General features: G+C 38.6%; 1 protein-coding gene across 2 annotated transcripts; it reads right to left on the reverse strand.

The window, feature by feature from the left end:
• Positions 1 to 79: 79 nt before the first annotated feature.
• On the reverse strand, positions 80 to 20,369 carry LOC144035121 (oxysterol-binding protein-related protein 2-like). Of its 2 annotated transcripts, none has more exons than XM_077544574.1 (14): positions 20,237 to 20,369; positions 10,579 to 10,829; positions 10,345 to 10,465; positions 9,119 to 9,194; positions 8,269 to 8,403; positions 6,928 to 7,025; positions 5,683 to 5,865; positions 5,482 to 5,589; positions 4,295 to 4,384; positions 4,053 to 4,173; positions 3,793 to 3,918; positions 3,582 to 3,705; positions 3,175 to 3,265; positions 80 to 1,520 (listed from the first exon to the last, which is right to left on the reverse strand). In XM_077544574.1, exons 2-14 carry the CDS (start codon positions 10,613 to 10,615, stop codon positions 1,418 to 1,420), a joined length of 1,413 nt encoding a protein of 470 aa, XP_077400700.1. In that variant the 5' UTR covers positions 10,616 to 10,829; positions 20,237 to 20,369; the 3' UTR covers positions 80 to 1,417. The 2 variants fall into 2 exon arrangements, with proteins under 2 accessions (XP_077400700.1, XP_077400710.1); XM_077544584.1 differs by having other exon boundaries at positions 10,579 to 10,826; positions 20,237 to 20,323.
• Between the last annotated feature and the right edge of the window lie 649 nt (positions 20,370 to 21,018).

The following is a 21,018-nucleotide window of genomic DNA, read 5'->3' on the forward strand; positions in this document are numbered from 1 at the left end:
ATTTTGTAAAAGAACTCTTAATATTAGTCCCTTTTTAACACCTGTTAAAATTTTGTTCCCCCCCCAAAAAAGGTCATCATTCAAATTTGAAATTAAGGATTTTATTAGTAGTCATTTTCCTGTCCATGACTATCAAGCTGTCCACAGTTTGCCTATACAGTCCCCCACCAAAGAAATAAAACATCTGGTTGTTATGTTCTCATCAAAGAAAATGCTTTAAATACTATAAAAATAAATCAATTGCACAAAATAATGTGCCATTTATTTTGCGTGTGATTACCTCTGTGTAACACTTGTACACAAACAACAACCACAAAGATAGTCCAAGAAATGGAGGAGGCGGAGGCTAAAATTCAACTCAGGACATGTTGGGAGAAGTAACAAAAACAAAAGGATTTGACCTTGTTGGCCCTTTTGCTGGAATGTCTCTCAATGGATGAGAGCATTGTACCGTTTTGTGAGTCATACAAATAAATCGTGTGCATCTCAACACTGCACCTGACTTTAGTGTTTTATCTAGATCACATAGATTAGGCTTAACAGGAAAAAAATGTTAGCAGGCACAGAGACAACATGTACAAATAAGTCTAATGGGTGTATGTGTTAAGTGCTTAAAAAAAAAAATTAGAGGCAGACAATAGAAAGGAAAAAGAAAAAAGACCTGGAGTTCAGCCACCACTCAACAGAATTCAAACATTTTCATTTTACAACCTGTAATGGTCAAACAAAAACAGCAGCAACCCAAATATTTTCTTGCTTAACCGTTTGGAATTTCTGCATTGTCACTACCGCGGTCAGCATGACAGCTGAGCTTTTTTTCCCCTCACAAATTCAAGAGGAACGGAAAATTAAAAACTCAATGTGCTACAAAACTGATATAACTGTAAAGAAAATTAAGAAGGCATGTTACATTACCCTCACTCGATTGAGGTGTTTCTCTTGTCCTGTTACGATGACGATCTCAAATGCCTTTACATACCAATAGAGTCACAATTAATTTATTTTTTTACATTGGAATGGAATCATTGTGGAATTTAACAAATATTCTGATTTTTTCTTAACAGCATGGTAGGCAAGGACACTTTTTTTTTTTAAAGACTTTAAAGTCATCATTCTGTTGCTTAAGTTTTCTACAGAATGTTGCATTAATGACTAATTCTACACACATTCCGTCATGGGCCGTTCAAATGGTGTCATATGGAAAAAAACAATGAGCGATGGAAAACATTTACAGGTCACGCAACTAAAGCTGATGTAAAATCCTTGATGGGGAAGAAGCAAGCAAGTCAAGATGAGGCAACTGTTCCAACAGAGGCCTCTGTGTAAGTCTTTCCTATCTGCGCTGGATGTGTGCAATGGTGAATGAAGGGTTAAGTTTTGATTGTGTCCCTCCAAGTTATGAAGGCTAGCAGTCTCATCAGTAGATATCAGGCAGGTCTTGGTAGTTCCTACTGAAGTAACCACCAGAGTAGTTCCAGTCCTGTGAGCCCGTGCTTGGGTTGGTGCCCATTTGGAACCACCTTTAAAAAAAAAAAAAACACACACACACACCAACATACAAAAATGAGTTTTCATTTCACCATGGGCCAGAAATGCTATAAGAGAATATATATATACATACATACAATGACATAATAATAATGACATAATAATCCTCTTACATGTTAGTATGTGTGGGCAAAGTTTGATGAGTTTTCACACATTTAACCCTTCAATCCGCGAGGATAAAAACAAAAAATAAAAGATGCATTTCATTCTACCAGTAGGTGGCGCCACCACTACAATGAAAAATAACTTCAGGCCTGGACTTGTCGAATGTGTTAAATTTTGCAAAGATAGATTAATAGCTGATCATCTGGGTAAAATTACAGGTTTTTTTTTTTTGGAACTGCGACAAATCAGAATTCACAATATTTGATATAAAGCATGATTCATGTCTTGAGGCTTTTTTGGACACATTTTCAGTCGGATCCGTTCTAAGGGTCCGAGCACAGTATATTAAAATGTAAAGGATATCATTTGTCGCCACTAGGTGGCCCACCATGTAAAGCCCTGCACTGCATTTAGCAAACCATCAAACCCAATCAGCGTGTATGTGATGAGGGGCCGGGAACACGGAATGGAGCATTGCTGGGTGGCATGTAGTGGCGCGGTGTGGCAAGAGGACTTCTGCCTCGACGGCAAGCTGCCACAAATTGGAAATGCCAGGAGAGGAGCTGGCAGAGTGATTTAGACATTTTAGGTTACGGAATGAAAACTATCCAAGTTCCCATCAAGCCATTAGGTTTTTCCCTGCTCCTCGTCTCTTCATCCTTATAAAAATGAGCAAAGTCAGGGATTTCTTTCTTTTGCAACAATGAAACATACATCTTGCTGAGGTGCAGTTTAACAAGCAGCAAAATCTCCATTATTACTTCCTGGTAGGCTGCTACGTTAGTATTTTCAAATATGGGAACGCTGTCATGTGACTTTTTCACATTCAGTGAGTGGAGTGTGAAAAAGACTTATTTGGCAGGTGAGTGTGTGAAATTGAGAGGGATAGAGAAAGGCTGAGTTAAGAGTAGCAATGTGACAACATTTCCCCAAAAATGACAATCTGTCGAAATGCCGAGTGTGGTTGGAATGGGCACTTCAATCGTACAACGCACCAAGAAATAATAAATAAATAAATCCCACAATAGTTTCCAGAGAATTTTTGTTGTGTGTATGTGTTGGACATAGCCTTTTTGGACAAAGTTTTTGGCCTATAGAAAATCTAGCCAAAAAACACCTTTAAATCAGAGCAAAATGCTAATAACTTAATTATTTCTCCTTGACTCTCTCCGAGAAAACGTCTGATTGGCTGACAACAGGCGAAAAATCCGGTACGCCAATGGATCAAAATACCGTGATATTTCAAACACCAACACTGACCCCAAAATGGACTTACCTGGCGCAAATGGAAGATTATTGGTTGAGCAGAGCAGTCTGGTCAGTTGAATAAGTCACATGCTTCAGTGGTAATTTATTATTTAGATTATCTATTTGTTATGGAGGATTTCAGAAGTATTTGAAGTGTTAGAAAGTTCCGCACAGGTGGAGGTCACGTTGCTATTTAGCATGTGATAGAGAAAAAGACTGTGTGTTCCATAAAGCAAAAGAGCGAGTGTGTGAACGCGAAAGCAAATAACGAACCTTGTAGACCACTCCTCCTCATTCTTGGCTCTCTGCTTTCTGGCTGCTCGCTGTTTCTCTTCTAGCCTCTCCTTCTCCTGACTTGCTTCTTCTGCAAAACCACAACAGTCACACAGTGAAGGCGTCTGTGCCGTTAACATGAGGCAGTCACACAGACAAACAGCAGATGGCGACAGGGTTTCATTATTTTCCCAATATCAGCCATCCATTTTCTATACAGTAGTGGATGGGCTGATGTGGGTCGCAAGGGGGCTGTGGAGCCTATCCCAGCTGACTTAGGGCGAGAGGCAGTGATCACCGTGGACTGGTCGCCAGTTAATCGCAGCTTCCAACCCAGGTGTTTTTGTTTTGCAAAATCATGCCAAAATAGAAATGCACAAAGCACTGATGGTGGACAATACAATTACCCATTTTGCCATTCTCCATGGCTCTAATGTCAGGTCTGAAGCGGCAGTCCGTCGGGGCCAAAATGGCATCCAAGCCTGGATCCAGCTCATTCAGAGACATTGCAAAGTTGGTGAAGTTGTACATCTTAACATAGAGAAGTACAAATATTTTTTATTTTATTTTATGCACATTGCTGCCTTTGTATAATGTGTGTGTGTGTTTTTTCTATACCTGAGCGGAGTGAGGCGGTCTTGGATCTATCCTCCAGAGTAGAGTACTTCCTGGTATGACCGAGACTGTCTCTTGGACCTCTGGCATGTCATCAGCATCATCGTTCTCTGATCCCACTGGCTCCTCCTGGGGCAGGGGGATTAAATGGAGTGAGAAATCACATGCTTAATCAGCACATAACACATTCTACCAAGAATGTGCTCATGAGGAAAGCTTCACCAACACAAGGGAAAAGATTCAGACTTGACTAATCAATTTACATGTTTGTGCTTCTTGTTGTCTCCTTTCTTCTCAGCCTTCTTGTGAGCCTCGTAGGACTGAGGATCAGTACTCCACATGCACTCTGTCCACTTCCCATAGATGACACAAAGCTTCTTTTTACTGCGCATTGACAAACATGAGAGGAGGATCAGATTGCAGAGGAAAATTTCTTGGAAAACTTTACACAATCTATCAGAAATCATATCAAGGGTGACAAAGTAACACAGTGTTGAAGGCTAACCTTTTATCCTGGATGTATCCCTCCACTTTGTGCAACTCTTTGCCAAACATCCCACAAGGCTTGAAATTCAACACACACTTGTCTCCAGTGCTGTGTAGACAAGAGTGTAAGCACTTAGCACCTCTTCATAAACTATGGTGAAGTGTATGTGACCTAAATGTTACACATGGTCCTTTCACACACACACACACACACACGCACACACACACACACACACACACACACAACAACTAAACAAACCCAGGATACCAATGAAGTGTAAACAAAAGCTGATCGTGTGACCCTGCACTTCAAAACAAGCCGATTGTGAATATGAATTTGATTGCAGTAACACAAACATTGACACAAGATCCTTAAAATCTGTCCAACTATTACTATTGTTTGATTAGGAGCACTTGAATTGATTGCGATTGTTTGAGAAGCATTTTGGATGGGATGTTAGCACGTAGTTTTCCATTTCAGTATCGTACTGTGGTTTAACAGCCAAATTCCCGCTGCATTGAACACATCAATAGGAACAAGACATGCCAACGGAGACAAAAAAATAAAACGAGGGTCTCTCGTATTTACTTCTTGGTGAGGAGACATTTTATTCAAGAGAGGCCAGCAAATATAGGGACCGACTCAGCAAAGTAGAAACTGTGGAGTACCAAATAACTCTTGTTCACTTGAGAATATATTAGTAATACGTCAAATATTATAAGAATTTAGTGACTTAATGAGTAAGAAGAGCCTTTGGTATCATCTTGCCATGGTTAAAACTCCAGCTGACCGGGTACTCGTACCAGAGAAGGTCAGCTTTTCCATTAATGTCAGCTCGGTCAGCGTGGTGTCAGCTTTTTCCATTAATAATCTTCCATAGGAGGACTCATTTTGTTAGTGTAGTTGAGAGAGGCATTGATTGTACAATGATTTCAATATCTGCCAGAAGCTCTATTTTCCATTTGCTGGATCTCGCTACGTGCATCATCGGTATCCCGGACGTAAACGTACACACAGTGAACGAAAATGATTGGTTCCGTGTGTCATTGCCAATGAGCAGGGGTTTTTTTTTATATCAGTTTTAAAGCACACTTTAAGAAGTGATACATTATGTGCCCTTTCTTTCATCTCTTTATTTCAGTCTACAACTGTACGCTTATCACAATAAAGTGCATAAAAAATATGGAGACTCGAGTTTATCGTACCTGTGGTTGACTATTTCTACTGAGCCATACTGCTCTATCCATAGTTTGCCCAGGATGATGTTGTGCACACAGCAGTAAGGGTTACTCCATGTGTATGACTCATTGTGCCTTGGATAGAAGAGAAGACATGAACAGAAGATGCAAGAGGGACACACTTTTACATAAAATGGCAAAAGTAACCCAGCCATTTCTTTGACCTACTTTAGAAGCTCGAGAGTGATGGTCCCTTTGGGTTCTGCCTCAACACTCTTCCCCCAGAATTTGAGTTTGGGGTAAATTGAGCCATGGAATACAAAGTCTCCTGTCAGGCTCTCAGCATGGAAGGCACTCATCGGGGGATGATGGGATACCTGCTCTGCTATCAGCCGAAAACCCTGCTCCTCTCTGCATAGACACAGAAGAGCATGGAGGGTAAATACTAGGGGTGTCAAAATGTGTGCACTATTTTGGAGTTTATTTAAAGCTCCTTAAACGCTACTTTTTATTTTTATGTGCGATTAATGACCGCCCCTTACTTGGAAAGCCTGTACTGGGGGAATTCCAGTTGCAACGCAGCAGACACGTCCACGTCAAAATTTTGTAGTAATACATTTATTAATAACGCATTTATTTGTGGAGACTGGGGTCAAGTTGTATTTTATAATTTAAAAAATGTACAGAATTTCACAAGTTACAGTAATTTCTGGAATACAATGTGCACCTGACTATAAGCAGCGCTAGCTAAATTTGGGGAACACTCGATTTTGTTACACATATAAGCCGCACTCAACTGTAAGTCGCAGGTGCTTTAATGTAACCGCCCCGGGTTCCCGGTACTTTTCTTTTCCATAATGAAGGCGCAAATTGTCTTGCTCTCGTTCTGTCTCACCTACTGTATTTGGGCTCACTTGGTTTGTTTTGCTCTGCATGACGCTCTTGCGCATCCTTTATAGTGCGCCCCCTTGTGATCTGATGTATAAGCCGCACCTTTGTATTAGTCGCAAGTTCGAATGCACGTGAAAAAAGTAGCGGCTTGTAGTCCATAAATTACTGTACTTCATGTTCAAGAGATTAGATAGCTCTTAATATGAAAAGAAAAATGCACTAAGCTGTCACAAATGCAATTATTCCATCTAGTGGCAAAAAAAAAGAAAATACAAATCAATATCACACTCGTTTTTTACAGTACATCTTTTTTATGTTAATTCAATTTTAGAAATTATTTTGTAATGACTGTATCAATGACTAAAAGATGCAGCCATATTTGTATCAGTTTAACATTTTTTCCCCACTTTTATGTCAACAAGAGTATGAAAACTTAGGGGGGGAAATGTATTGTACATTTAGAACAGATATATAATTTGCGATTAATCGTGAGTTAACTATGAAAGCCATGAGATTAAAAATTGTAATCGCCTGACACCCCTAGTAAATACATATTGTAATGTGAAAAAGACATGTGGGTACCTGGTGAGTTCATAAGTCTCCCCAAGAAGAGGGTTGAAGGGTTTTCCAGTTCGCTCCCACTGAGACGCAACCGCTGACACAGCAAACGCAGCGACGGCCTGAAGAAACAATTACAGACAACATAAGTGTGTTTTCTTTTTCAGGTTCACGCCACTCTCGTAAATGCTTTATAAAAGTGACTTCTCTCACAAGTTTGGGTATTTAGTCGAGCTCAGCGGTAAGCAACCGTGGCTTTTTCCATCCTTCTGCTGTAGCTCTTCAGGACTTTGGAAAGCAGCTAAGTTTTTATTCTAAATTTTAATTTGTTTGATTTTCAAATGCTATTCTGAATTTTAAGATTATGGTGTTCTTGTAAGATTAAATAAAGTACAATGTATGCATCACAACCACTGATGTGAGACACCTGGCCAGCACGTCAACCATGGATAAGTCCAAGAGAAGAGTCTCTGAAGAAAACAAAACATTGAATGCTACATACTACACGAATATGTTAAAAACAAACATCACTCCCTCCTCACGACAGCTTACAATCGTATGTGAAAATGAAGGTGGCGTTTACAGCCCTGATGTGACACCTCTGTAATACGCTGAGGCTCATATGCAAAAATCACATACATCATCAAGTAAAACTAATATTTTAATTGCCTATTATTTTGCAAATGTACATTTTATATTGTTAAGAGAAATAGTTTTGTTCAATTCAAGTGACTGCAAACTCCGCACATAAAAGGAGGTACAAGGTGGCATTTTTGGTTTACCGGAGGTGAATATGAGGCAGACTCAAATAGACATTCACTTTATTTTTAAAGTAAGCTTGCCTTCAACCAAGCATATTTTTTTCAACATGTTTTTGTTACTGGAGAAGTAAAACTTTGTGTTCTATACAGCAGCAACAAAACAAATGTATTCAATTGTGTGTGTGTGTATTTTTTGTTTTGTTTTACCATGTAAACAGACTTTATGGACACACTATGCAGTGGCATCCTCATTCCTTAGATGACAATATGGTTTTGTGGCTCTCAGTGGGAGATGGTCCAAATGGCCCTTGTCTAGCTGATAGCTGACATTTATTGTTGTTGTTATATTTTTTTCACTGCTCATTATCAATAGCTTCATTGTTGGACTTTAGTCTCGATTTAAGCATCAAAGATGAATCTCAAGCGAGAGGTATGATGTACAGTACACAAGTAAGTCTTTTAGCTAGGGATTGGCGAGTACCAATATGAGATACTGTATCGGTATCAGGCCTTATTTCAAGGTAAATAGCCCTGCTAAAGGTAGCAATTTATGCTATTGTTCACACAGTCAATTCAATACTCAAGAGGAGTCTCAGTGTCTGACCTGCATGCGGTCTATAGAGTCAGAAAGCGAGCAGGCTCTGTTGATGAGGTAAGTGTGTTCCATGTATTCTGTGATTCTCTGCAGGAAGCTGAGGGGCTCGTTGAAGACGACAGGCATTGTGATCTTGGAGAGTTCCTGACAAAATAGAAGGCATGAAGTTTGTAGACCACTCGGTTTATTGCTTCAACCGACAGTGCTGCATTGTGAAACAGAAAGAAATTGCTTGCACAATCATGGGTGCAACAGTTTCAGATTTTGGTGTACAGTTATAGTCTGAGAAAAAAAAAACTGTTTTACGGTTATTCTTAGACAGAAAAAAAATCACATCAGCATTCTTTGAAATTTTGAATTTTTAACAACACTGAAAAACTAAAAAAAAAGATGCTGTCTTTTAAAACAAACAGCACACAAATTAGTAAAAAACATTTTTTAATATAGATCGTTATCAGACTTCTGCAAAGATTGCTGATTTGCTGATTATTAGATTCAGCTGCGCTGCAGGAGGGGAAACATGGAAAGCAGGCTGAATAGGGGCTCTTGAGGACCGGACTTGGGCACCACTGTCTTAGGGCATTATAGAAAGAGCATAAAGATACGCGGATAGGCGCAAGTAGCCAATTGGTGAGGGTTAATAATGTGTGTATGTGGTTTAGTGGTGCGAGTTTTGGGAGTGGGCTGGAAAAAAGTTTCTCGTCCAGTCTGGGGGTCAGGGAGCCCGGAAAGGTGCGCACAACTTTTATATACAAACAAAGCAGGGAAGCAGGAAAAAAAAAAAAAAAGAGTCTGGGAACAATGATCATATACAGTAGAAAGAGTAAAAGAATAAGATGGGATGAATTCACATCCTTACCATTCCGATGCATTTCTTAAGGATGCTCCAGACACTAATAGTATTTCTGGAAAACATGGGTGCCGGCAATGACGTCCTAGAGTGAAAAAAAAAATAATAATAATGAAATAACCATATGTAAGTGGTGAGAAAACAGAATAAATAGACAAGTACTTGATATCTTGAAATAAGGCTGGTAGCGATACCTGTATCGGTACTCGCCTATCCCTAATAGAAAGAGCACAACAATTCTATTCAAAAACGTGCGTTGGATTACTGCATTGTGTGTTTGTGCAAATGTATCTGATCGGGCACACTCAGGTGTGAAGAAAGCATCGGTACAAAGTTTGTAGACAAGCAGAACATGTTGTCCAACTGGTCTGCTATCAGAAAAAGCAACATTATTTGTCCATGAGGTAAAAAGAAACTGTGCCGCACCATTCACCTACTACTGTATCTTGTTATCTGGACTGAGAAAGACTAGAACACAAAGTATGAACCTGCAAGCATCTCCATCCATGCACCTATTTTCTGTACCGCCAAGCCTATTCAGGGTCATGTCTGGGACTGACTAGGTTAAGGCATAACCTACTGATTGTAGACAAAAGGAGACATCCTGGACTGGTTCCAAGTCAAGTGTGAGTACAGTACTACGTGGCGGCCGTGGCTCAGGGTGTGGAGACAGTCGTTCAGTAACCAGAAGGTCGGCTGTTCGATCCCCGCTCTACCCAAGTCATGTGTCATGTCCTTGGGCAAGGCACTTCACACACATTGCCTCCAGTGCTAATCACCCTGGTGTATGGAAGGTGCAAATGTTTGGTGGTGGTTGGACGGGCCGTAGGCACACACTGGAAGCCACGCTTCCGTCAGCCTGCCCCAGGACAGCTGTGGCTACTTAAATAGCTTACATTTACCACAGTGTGAATGTGTGAGTGCATGAATATGTATCCATTCCTCTGTAAAGCGTCTTTGAGTGTCTAGAAAAGCGCTATATAAATCCGATGCATCATTACCAATGGTGACCCACAAGCAATCTCAAAATCTTCAATATCCACTGAAAGTGAATGGAAAACTACTTTTAAAAAATGTTCTTATCTTGACTTCTTAATTTATAGTAACTATATTTGACAATTCTAACCATGCCCAAAACCAACCGTTAAACTGGTTTTAGAGTGTAAATCGTGTCTGGTTGAGTTCAATCAGTATAGCTAAATACACAAGCGTGTCTGAAAGGAATGCAGCAGTACCTGTGTTTCTTGACACCGTTCTCCTGTGGCTTTGATCCATTGTTTCTGCTGCTATCATACACCAGTGCATCTTTGTAACTGGACTCTGACACCCCTTCATATGACTCGTCCGAATCCAGGCCTGTGAAGCAGCACACATGGTGCACTTTTGTTATGACGAGTAATCAACCATTTGCATTTTTAAACATCTGTGTAAATGCAATATGAGAGCAAAAACAAACACAAAGCACTAACCTGTAACGGCATCATAGAACTCATCATCATTGCTCATCTTCTGAAGTCAACGCTGACAAATCTGACTGTTGACTGGTCAACCTCTAACACATGTTCCCTCTGATGACAACCTCAGAGAGTCCTGTCAGTCAAGGTTCCCTCTGGATCGTCACCACAGCAACAGCACAGTATTTGTACTTGGTGTCCACAAAATGCTTAGGATGGATGGTTATGGAGGAAGAAGAACGACGCCAGCAAATGCTGTTTGTCTGCTGTTTGACAAATAGACAAAGCTGGATGTCAGATGATGTGATGTTACTGTACACATTGATTCTCTTTTTGCTAATTCAAATTAGAAATATGTAGGGACAAAAGAAGTAGTTAATCAATAGGGTTGGATACCGTTCACATGCGCACTATTTGTTGATGTATTGTAGTTGTTAAAAAGGTGCAGTCCTGTTTACAAACCTTCAATTGTTTTGGACCAGAGAAAGTGAATTACTAGACTGAAAGCACCTCATTTTCTTAGGGTTTTGCGTTAAAATTAATTCATTTTAGGTTGCTACTGTATACATTGTCTAATGTATGTCTAATTGTGCTGATGTTATATTATTGTTGAACTCAGCTTGCAGCAAAAAAAAATGTGCAATGGCATTTTTATTGTGACACAGGCCACAAAAACACAAGGAATGTTGACTGATACTCTGACTCATCATTTGTCACAAAGATGGGGGAAAAAAAACAAACATCATTCAGGCACTTGTAGACTGACGCTCAAGAATCGGATGCATTTTAATATAACATAATGTTTTCTTATCACTTTTGATGAGAATTCTTCATTCAAAAATGTTGTCCAACAAAACCCCCAGAGAGATACTTCTTACTACTTCTAAGCTACGGTGATTACATAATGACATCAATGCTGCTGTAATGGACAAAAGGTGGGCAGTGGGCACAAGAAATCATCATAAGGACAAAAAAAAAAAAAAAACCTTCTTGGCAGTTGATTTCTAACCAAAATTACCATGTCCAAGAAAGCTAGGGCGGGATGTTCCTTTCCCTAACGAAATCAATAAACAGTGTGAATGATTGTCTTGTAAAACACTTCCTGGAGTCGAAAATTAAATACTGCTTAACTTGAAACTTTCAGGGCAGACTGTTATGAAAGGAAAGTGTTTAGAACTGGGGCTACCAAGATTGGTCAAGTAGTCACTCACAACTATGTCGACAACTAAATCCGTCGACTGCTAAGTTGATAGTCCATGTCATCATTATTTTGACAGTTTTGATCTTTCTCTCAAAACTGCCTTGTCTCCCGCTGTTCCGTCTGTCTGTGATGCACATGGTCATTAGTGGTTACCGGATAACCGATATAGCATACACTTTTCAAAGAAGTCTGCACAATAAACATTCTCAAAATTACATTAAAGTAGTCTCCTTACCCTTTTTTTTTTTTATCAAGTCAGCTTTTCTAAAAGGGCATACAACCCATTCAGAAATAATAGTTCAAAATAAAATTATCAAGAACGCATCTGTTGAGGAAGGACGCTCCTGCACTTGCTCGTGACTTCTATTTTGTTGACATTGGGATTTTTTACTACATTGTTGGAATATGCCTGGTGGGGAAAAAAACTGACGAGACTGAGGAGATAAAATTTTCTCTTGCAAAACTCAAATAAATGGTCACCGAAATACTTGAAATGAAAAAGAGCATCTATCCACTTCTGCAGGAAGTTGAAGAAAGAGACAAGAAAAAAATTGACGCATTGTAGCCTTGGAACAAAAACTAGATGATTTGGAACAGAATCTTCGAATCAAAGATGTGATAGTTACAGGTATCCAGATCAAACCGCACCGCGGCCCTCCAGCAAGAGCTGCAGCCGGCACAAATGCAATTGATTCTGACCAAACTTCGGCGAACGAGACTGTGGAACAGCAAGTAACAAATCGACTTATTAATTGTGGATCCAGTGCACATATAGATGTGCTTTTCGCTTCCAACTGGGGGGACACAACCACCGGCAGTTCTGATCAGGTTTGTTGACAGGAAGAAAAAAAAATGTCTCTTTTGAGAGATAGCTACAAGCTTAAAGGTAAACATGTCTACGTCAATGAAAATCTCACAAAACGAAATGCTGAGATTGCCAGAAGGGCGCGACAATTGAGAAAGAATGGATTTATCGAGAACACATGAACAAAAGACTGTCGGATCTTCATAAAAATATGGATCGTGAAAAGAGTGGAAGAATTGGCGGAGTTTGAGACACAATAAGTGCAATCAGTAATTCACATCATTAAATTGTGGATTATGTTTTACCCAAATGAAATTATTGTAACATATTACTAATTAACCCAAAACTGGAGCTGTTATGATTTGAATAATGTAAATATAGCATATGATTACTGACACTGCAAAGGTTAATTCTTGCTTATACACCTGCATTGATAACATGTATTGCTGTTCCTGTAAGAATGTAAACATTGTCTGGCTCTATTTCTGTTTGGACATTTGATGTAACAATGCTGCCGTGATGAGGTTGTATTGTGGTTGTAATGTATCTGCTGTAAATAATTACAATGGGTTGGTAAACATGGTTCCACAGAGCTTTCTTTCTTCACATGCACGTATCTACAAACCGAGAAGTCAATTTCACATGAGCAACAAAAATCACAAGATTTGTAATGCATTGAATAAAATAGTGAATTTTAAATGTCAGTAGCCCACAAATGAAGTATGTCGACCAGTATGACCTCAGATCTTTAATCCACAATCAAAAGACTAAGCTTGTGATTGTGAGTTTGGAGGATTTCTATAAAGAGTTACTCAACTGGAATGAGAACTAAGACTAATATCTACAGTTGTGTTCAGAATTAATACTGTTGATACATTTTGAACATTTTTAAACACCTTAGAACAATTAATCACGAACATATTAATACTAATGCGGTTCAGATAATTAATGGATGGATGTATGAACATTTTAGTGTTGTACAAGAGTCTTGGGCCACCAAAAGAAGAAGACCAAGTTTATCATAGACCTCCACCACAGCTGAACTAAACAATGAGAATAATCCATAAAGTTTTATTTGGGTTCGCTTATTCGTCTATGTGTTAGCAGGCTAGATGGGGAACAGATGATTCTCGGGGGAGGATGGTACTATTGATGCCAAAATTACTCAGTAAATTAAAAAAAATAATTATACACTATATCCATCTGCACTTGATATTAAGATCACAGACAAAAATACATCTTTATTTAATTGCTAGACTGACAAAACAGGCCTTCCTTTAATCGCTAGCATGCAATTATACTGCGTGGCTGTGTGCAGTATTGTGCGATACAAACAGAGTCTCGACGAATGGAACCAATCGGTTGTGTGAAAATGAAGTGTTACAAATAAACCTGTAGCTCTTTCAATTTGTGAATTCGTCATACCCAGTCCGGCCGTCAGTAAGCTTGTAGCAGGTAGCTTTAGAACACGACTAGTAGAAAGCTTTTTGGACACAAAAAAAACACGTGTTATTCCAATTAAAAAGTCAATAGTCATCATTTTTTTTAACTTAAAACATTTACTAGTACTACATAAACTAGAAAACATCTGGCTTTCCTGTAGAACACTACCATAATTTATCAAGAAGAACACACACTCGAGTATTATACGCATCTCGAAATCACCCTTCAAATGTTCATTTTCCTTTGTAGTCATGTATTACATGCTCCCCAATTTGCTAGTATTATCAGCATAATAATTTGACATATTGGGATTTCTTGTGTTCAGACACTTTTTTTTTTTTGCATACATTTTTGCCTTTAAACACTCGGCCCTTCGTTGGAGCTGTCGACACTTCATGCAGTGACTGGCTACACATGCTCTCACAAAACCAAAGAACAGCAGAATGTCTCGGACATGAGCCGACCTTTACCAAGCGTGTCAGAAGTGAGAGCGTTGTGAAATGGTGATGTGGTGAAGAAAAAAAATTGCTTTGAAAAATACTTCTTGGCATCTGCGGAACCTACTTTTATACAAAACAAAACATCGGGTAAGACATGTTTGTTTTTATTTACAGACAACTAATCCACTTTTGATGAATATGTAACATTAGACATGATATATTTTATATGAATGAAAATACAAATTTTTCACAACCCGTATGTACCGGTAAATGTCTATACAAGACAAATTTTCAGAATTTTGCGTGTTTAACACACACTCTCGATTTAGGATGTTTTAGGATGTTTGTTTGTTTTGTTTTTAATGTGTATTGAGTAACAACTATTAGTGAGAATTGCTTCACATCTGTATTGCATTGAGTAGACTTAACTTCTGGCAATTGTGACCTGATACGGGACGATGCAATAGCATTCCACTGCATTTCTTAAGAGACCTGCAGTAAGTGAAGCCATCAGCATTAAGACCCCACAAAGTATTCAAGTGCTGAAGAGGTTGCAATTCTCCAGAGAACACATTGGCTGGCCAAACGCCGCAAAATTGTGCAGACTGATCAACACAAGATTGTCTGTTGTGCAACTGTTGTACTAGATCACATCTTGAAACACAGAATGTAACTAAGATACAGTACACTCACTATGACAGTGGAAAATGTTTATCCTACATTGGTATTGGGGCTTTTCATCCTTTGCGGAGGTCATGCAGCCTTGTGCCGAAGAGGTAATGCCATTGTTTCAACAAGGCAAACACACCAGCATATAGAGCAACAAGATTATTTTTATGGAGAGGTCAGTGCAATACCCAACATTATTCTATTTTAGAACTTTTTCGGTGACATAAAAATGGCTACTCAGAGGGATAAACCAATAAATGCATAATAATTGAGAGATGTAGTCCAATGACTTGGAATATCAGTTATCAGCTACTAGAAGTTGGCCAATTCCATGCAAAGCATTTTCTCAGAAACAATTGTTATATAACCAAGTGATATACAGGAAAGCAAACATCTTCAAGTAGCCTTCAGTTTGTACAGCAAATGTTTGAGTTTATAAAGAAAAGAAAAACATGTTTGTTTTTTTTTAGAAAGCTGAATATTCTTTTTAAAAGTTTTTTTTTCATCCTACTTTGATTTTTCAACTAGGGATGCACGATAATGCCATTTTCAACCAATACGTCTAAACTAATAATTTAGAAAGTGCCGATGTCGATAACCAATAAGTAAGTCAATAATTGTTGCAAAATTAACTTGAAATACAAAGAATTTTTCAACTCCTACTACAAGTCTAACATGTACAAATACATTGAACATTGAAAGCACCATTAAGCTGAATTTTATTGATATCTCTCCTTCAAAGACAACAAGTAACTAATTTTGAGTTTGCCAAAACAAAACAGTCATGTTTGAAAAATGCAACAAAAAATGTGAGAGTAACGTCTTGGGGAAAGAGAGCCCACCCTGGCGATTGCCATGTCGCCATGATGCATCTTCTGTGAACACGAGGTTTCGCGCATTATGACGTCACAAATATGCGACACTACCATAGAAGAGGGGTTGAGGAGTTGGGCACTAATAATTGAAAATATAATCTTAAAAAAATAACAAATAAAACCGATAATTATCGGCCACCGATATCGTGCATTCCTAGTATCAATTTATAGAAATAAAAGCAAGGGACATTTAGCTTTACTCACAGTGCAGACGCATACATATCCGATTTATATCCACATACCAAAAAGGCCCAGGTCAGGTGTGAAAAGATCGGAATTGCATGAAAAAAAATCAGATACTTATGAAAAAAAATCGGAATTGAGCTGCAGTGTGAACGCAGCCTTGGACACCCCTGATTTAGAGAGTTTACCTCACACGATAGAGTTTGACTGTTAAGCAAGCTTCAACCAAAACTGTGTCCGATTTATTCCAAGCACATCCCATCCTTTTGGAAGGAACCGTGGCTTCCAACTTGCATTGAACTATGAAAAAAAGCAGTTTTTTTAAACACTATTCCAGGAAATTGAATACCACAGCTAGCTTATTCTAATGACTACTTATTTCTAGACTGGATTTTTACAGAGTGTGGCAAAATGCTTCAAAGTAGTCCAGGGGTTTAGATAAAGTTGCTTCCTTTGATTGAAGTCATGAGTGCTCAGAAGGACATTCATTCATTTAGAAAAAGGATGCTTACATAAAAATACACACATGGACGTGCGCGTGCAAGCACACACGCACGCACGCACACACACAAGGCAACAGTCGCCTTATCATACAATGTCAGCATTGCCTGTTAGATCATTTAGCTATTCCCAGAAAACCAAATTAATAGATGTGTAATAAAAACTGATTTGAATCAGAAAATTGGTTCTTTACTTGCATATGTAAGTGCATCAAATCAAACTGAATGGTTCCATTTTAAAATACAGTATATTTTATCATACAGGCTTCTAAATAAAACAAGGGTATTGATTTGGATTGTAAGAGGGGGATAGGACAAGATAAGCTTTGTCTTCCTACTGTCACTTTTCAAAAAAAATGTATGAGTCTTTTTGTTTAGTTTTTCACCCGTCTTTGGATCACATACACCAAGTATAGAGATACTTATCAAATCATCTTTTATTGCCGTGATGCACACGCATTGGAATTATTACCAAATTAATTGTGATTAATATTTCCGTCAATCGAGCAGCTCTAGGTGGCCCACAGCCCTGTATTGCACCGAACTTGAACTTGATCCACCCCTGCACTGAACAGCAGCCAAATCCCATCTCACCATTCAGGACCAAAGCAAGAGCAAACTGTTGTAAGCTTCTACTGTAAAATTAGATGGCAGATTTATTCACCAAAGTGTTTTGAAGAGTAATTGTGTTAATATAATAATTTATTCATATCTTTGCATATTTAGAATAGCTCTACTCAAATTATTAGTAGTAGTGGCGCCATTTTTTTCCACACCCTCCCATGTCACTCTGCTCACCTCCACCTTGTTTTTTTTTTTTTTTTTTAAACTGACCTTTCGGGCCATGTCAGATGTCATTTTTATAAGTAGTATATGCATGCCACTGGCCGCTGCAAAATCAATGGTAATGGCAAATGCCCCCCACTACACACTTCTGCTGCCAGCTGACTGAGAATTCTCTAAAGAAATAGTAACATGAAAGCAACTCTGAACTGTGTGTGCCTTGATCTACAGGGGCTCTCAAACTGGGGTCCCAGGACTAACTGGAGTCTGTGGATGGTAGTTTGAGATCCGGAAAATAATCTGGCCAATAAATTGCCTTTTTGTGTGTGTGTGTGTGTGTGTGTGTGTGTGTGTGTGTGTGTGTGTGTGTGCGTGTGTGTGTGTGTGCGTGTGTGTGTGTGTGTGTGTGTTTAGAACAATGCACAATAAAGTTGCTAAATGCAGTAAGTTGAATTTCGGTGGGGGAAAAACATCCCTTTCAGATCCAACCAAATTTAACTGATCATCCTACAATTGATCCCCCCTCCCCTGTATAACGTACAACTAATGACACCTGGCCAGTTTTAATACCAGATTAAAAAGGGAGTTTGGCGAAGTTGAGGTTGAAATGGTCTTATTGCACAGGATATTCTCAGCAGAAGACATTATCAATGTAAAGTAACCAGTGCAGGACGCAAGCCAGACTTCAATCACACGACTATATAGATTATAAATGAAAACATTTGACAGAGTTGTCACACAAATGTCCATTCGTTTGGTCACCGCTGTAACATTCCTCTCAAATCTGTTGAAATGTGTGGCCTTGAGGATGTGTTTGCAAAATGTCTTTCCTGTGGCAGAATTTTAACCACACGTCAACAACAATTGGAGAATAAATGCTGCACTAACCAGTGTTCCGAGACAGTATACAGTCTGCCCAAAATAATGCGGATTGATTGATTGATGATAGCGAGTTTAGATGGTCCTCTTCACTAAAGTTTACAAAAGATTATATTTTAACATCATGCCCCAAAATGACAATATATTCAATTTGTGCTGATGAGCCATAGTTGTAGAATTTATGGAAAGACTTATAAAACCAGATTTATTTAAAATTTCCTTTAAGTTGTCATTCTCTAAAGCCTATTTAAAGGCTTCACTTTGTTAACCCAGGTTCTTCTATATTAATAGTGGCCCATATTAAAACAACAACCGGTTGCCACAAACATCAACACAATGTCACCCTGAAATCATGTTCACTCGCTAATAAAGGTCTGTGAAAAAAAACAAACAGACAAGTGAATTTATTACACTGACATTGTAGAATACGACTCTTGTTCCAAGCTTTAGGGAGAAGAAAATACAACTTAATGCTTAGACTATTATCTAAAAATGGAAAAACAATAGGTCGTTCATCGCGTGTTATGATATCTTCTCGTATATTCATTGATGTTCTTTACCTAAGGAAAATACATACTATATATGTTTTTATTTTATCTGAATACTCGATTATTCGATCGAATTTTTAGAATATCCAAACATCCTTTTTTTTCGATAGCTGCAGCTCTAAAGCAGATACAGGAATTGATTTTAATATTGGAGTCGCTGTGCATTAATGGCGCTGTCCACCCCACCGGAATCATATCTGTTCACCATTCTTGTGAACCTGGAAGTAGTGTGCTAAAACTAACAAACAAATGGACAAGAACACTACAATGTAATTATTGAATTGATAACAAGTAAGCACGTAGTTCATTAAAAGAAAATAAGACAGTGCTTGCCTCCGTTTTCAAAGTACTAAACACTCACTGGTTGCAACAGCATGAACGCGGTTATAGGTACCATCATTTTTTATATATATATATATATATATATATATATATATATATATATATATATATATATATATATATATATATATATATATACATACACATATACACACACACACACACACGCACACACACACACACACACACACACACACACACACACACACACACACACACACACACACACACACAAATACAAACGTGATGAACCTTGAGGTCAATTACCTACAATGAACCAACTAGGGGAAACAGTGTTTGCTGAAAGGGTCAAGTGTAGATTTTGTCAGCCGTTGAGCAGGCGTGGGAGCATTGTTGAAGTAGTTAAATTCCATGGGAGGTAATCAGCACGGATCTTAAGATAACAACAACAGATGTTCCCAGGCGGATCTACGCGATTCGCGAAAATCATCATAGATCAACAGTACATTCTGTCCCATTTCCAACTTGGCTGAGCTCCAAGGTCTTATCTCACACTTTACGTCGGACGGATCGAGGCGGAAACTTACTGAAGTTGGGATCTTATTCACAGCTGCCGATGTGTGTACCATCGTTCGTTTTAGCGGCCAACTACCCTCATTCAGTGTTGCCTAAAAAAAAACAACTGTCCCAAATGCTGAGGTGGCTGCTATCATTAGCACGTACTGTACAACAATTGATCTGGCTAACACATCATCACTCCGAACAAATTTCAGTCGTCTACGTTAAATTTAATCCCGGCGAAATACTTAGGATTTATTCTTCGTCATAGCGATATTGGACACCCAAATATCCGATCCGATACTGACAGGTCACCAAGGAGCATATTGACAGCTAGCCTTCATGTTAGCGTTTCGGCTAAGAGGGATGAGGGCTACCTAGCACAGAACTCCTACATGTGACAAAATAGCCATTGAAATGTTCCACCATTACACCCGTTAGTAAAATAAAAACATGGAAAAGAGACGTCATGAAAACATGAATTACCTGGATAGCGTGGGCAGTGTAAATGGTTTGACTAGTCCAGAAAAGGAACTTGCACTGGAGCTTTGGGTTTGACACAGAAGCGGAAGTGGCTAGCCGCAGGGACGGGAATGGAAGAATGACTGACATAATTGACAGCCAATCAAGTGTGGGGGTGGGAGTATATTGTCCAATGACAATATATGTCGGTGGAGGGAAATAATGAAGGGGGTGGGGACCGACATGCTGGGTGTAATACAGTGTATAGTACGGTATGCAGGTCACAGTGTACTGACAAACTCCAAGACATTCTGAAGATGAAAGTAAATATTCCTTATGTATTATAAAAAATAATAGTTTTCACCACTAAGTCAAAATGTGCTAGTTGTTGTTTACATTTCTTTATTTCAACTTTAATTTTACTTAAATAAAAAAATCAAAACATGAACCATTCAATTTTCAGAATACTTTCAATACTAGAGTGATGTAATATCAGAAAAATAATTTTGATATTTACATAAATGCAGCAAACATCAGATAGTTTAAGACCTTTACTCAACTAATGTTCTACAAGGTGACTTTAACTTCCACCAAAGTTGTTTTATGTTAATCTACGTATTTGGACTTTTAATCAAGTATTGCTATTAGGGAACTTATACAAGACTGCATGTAAGCAATTCCGGATTTGTTGCATTTGATAAGATTGTGCAGAGGCCTTTTATGAAAAACGTTTTTGTTGTTGTTGTTGTTTTTTAAACTTTATAATCAAATATAAATCCTCCAGTCAGTGACTGAGTAAGCACATG

Source organism: Vanacampus margaritifer, chromosome 1 (assembly GCF_051991255.1).
Source record: "Vanacampus margaritifer isolate UIUO_Vmar chromosome 1, RoL_Vmar_1.0, whole genome shotgun sequence".
In the NCBI taxonomy this organism is placed as follows: Eukaryota; Metazoa; Chordata; class Actinopteri; order Syngnathiformes; family Syngnathidae; genus Vanacampus; species Vanacampus margaritifer.

Excerpts from the sequence above, each read along its gene's own strand:
- LOC144035121 (XM_077544574.1), bottom strand. The coding sequence starts at position 10,615 with ATGAGCAATGATGATGAGTTCTATGATGCCGTTACAG. Across the intron at positions 5,590-5,682 it reads ATCACTCTCGAGCTTCTAAA|GCACAATGAGTCATACACAT; the intron begins GTAGGTCAAAGA and ends CTTCTATCCAAG. Across the intron at positions 3,919-4,052 it reads ACAACAAGAAGCACAAACAT|GAGGAGCCAGTGGGATCAGA; the intron begins GTAAATTGATTA and ends CCCCTGCCCCAG.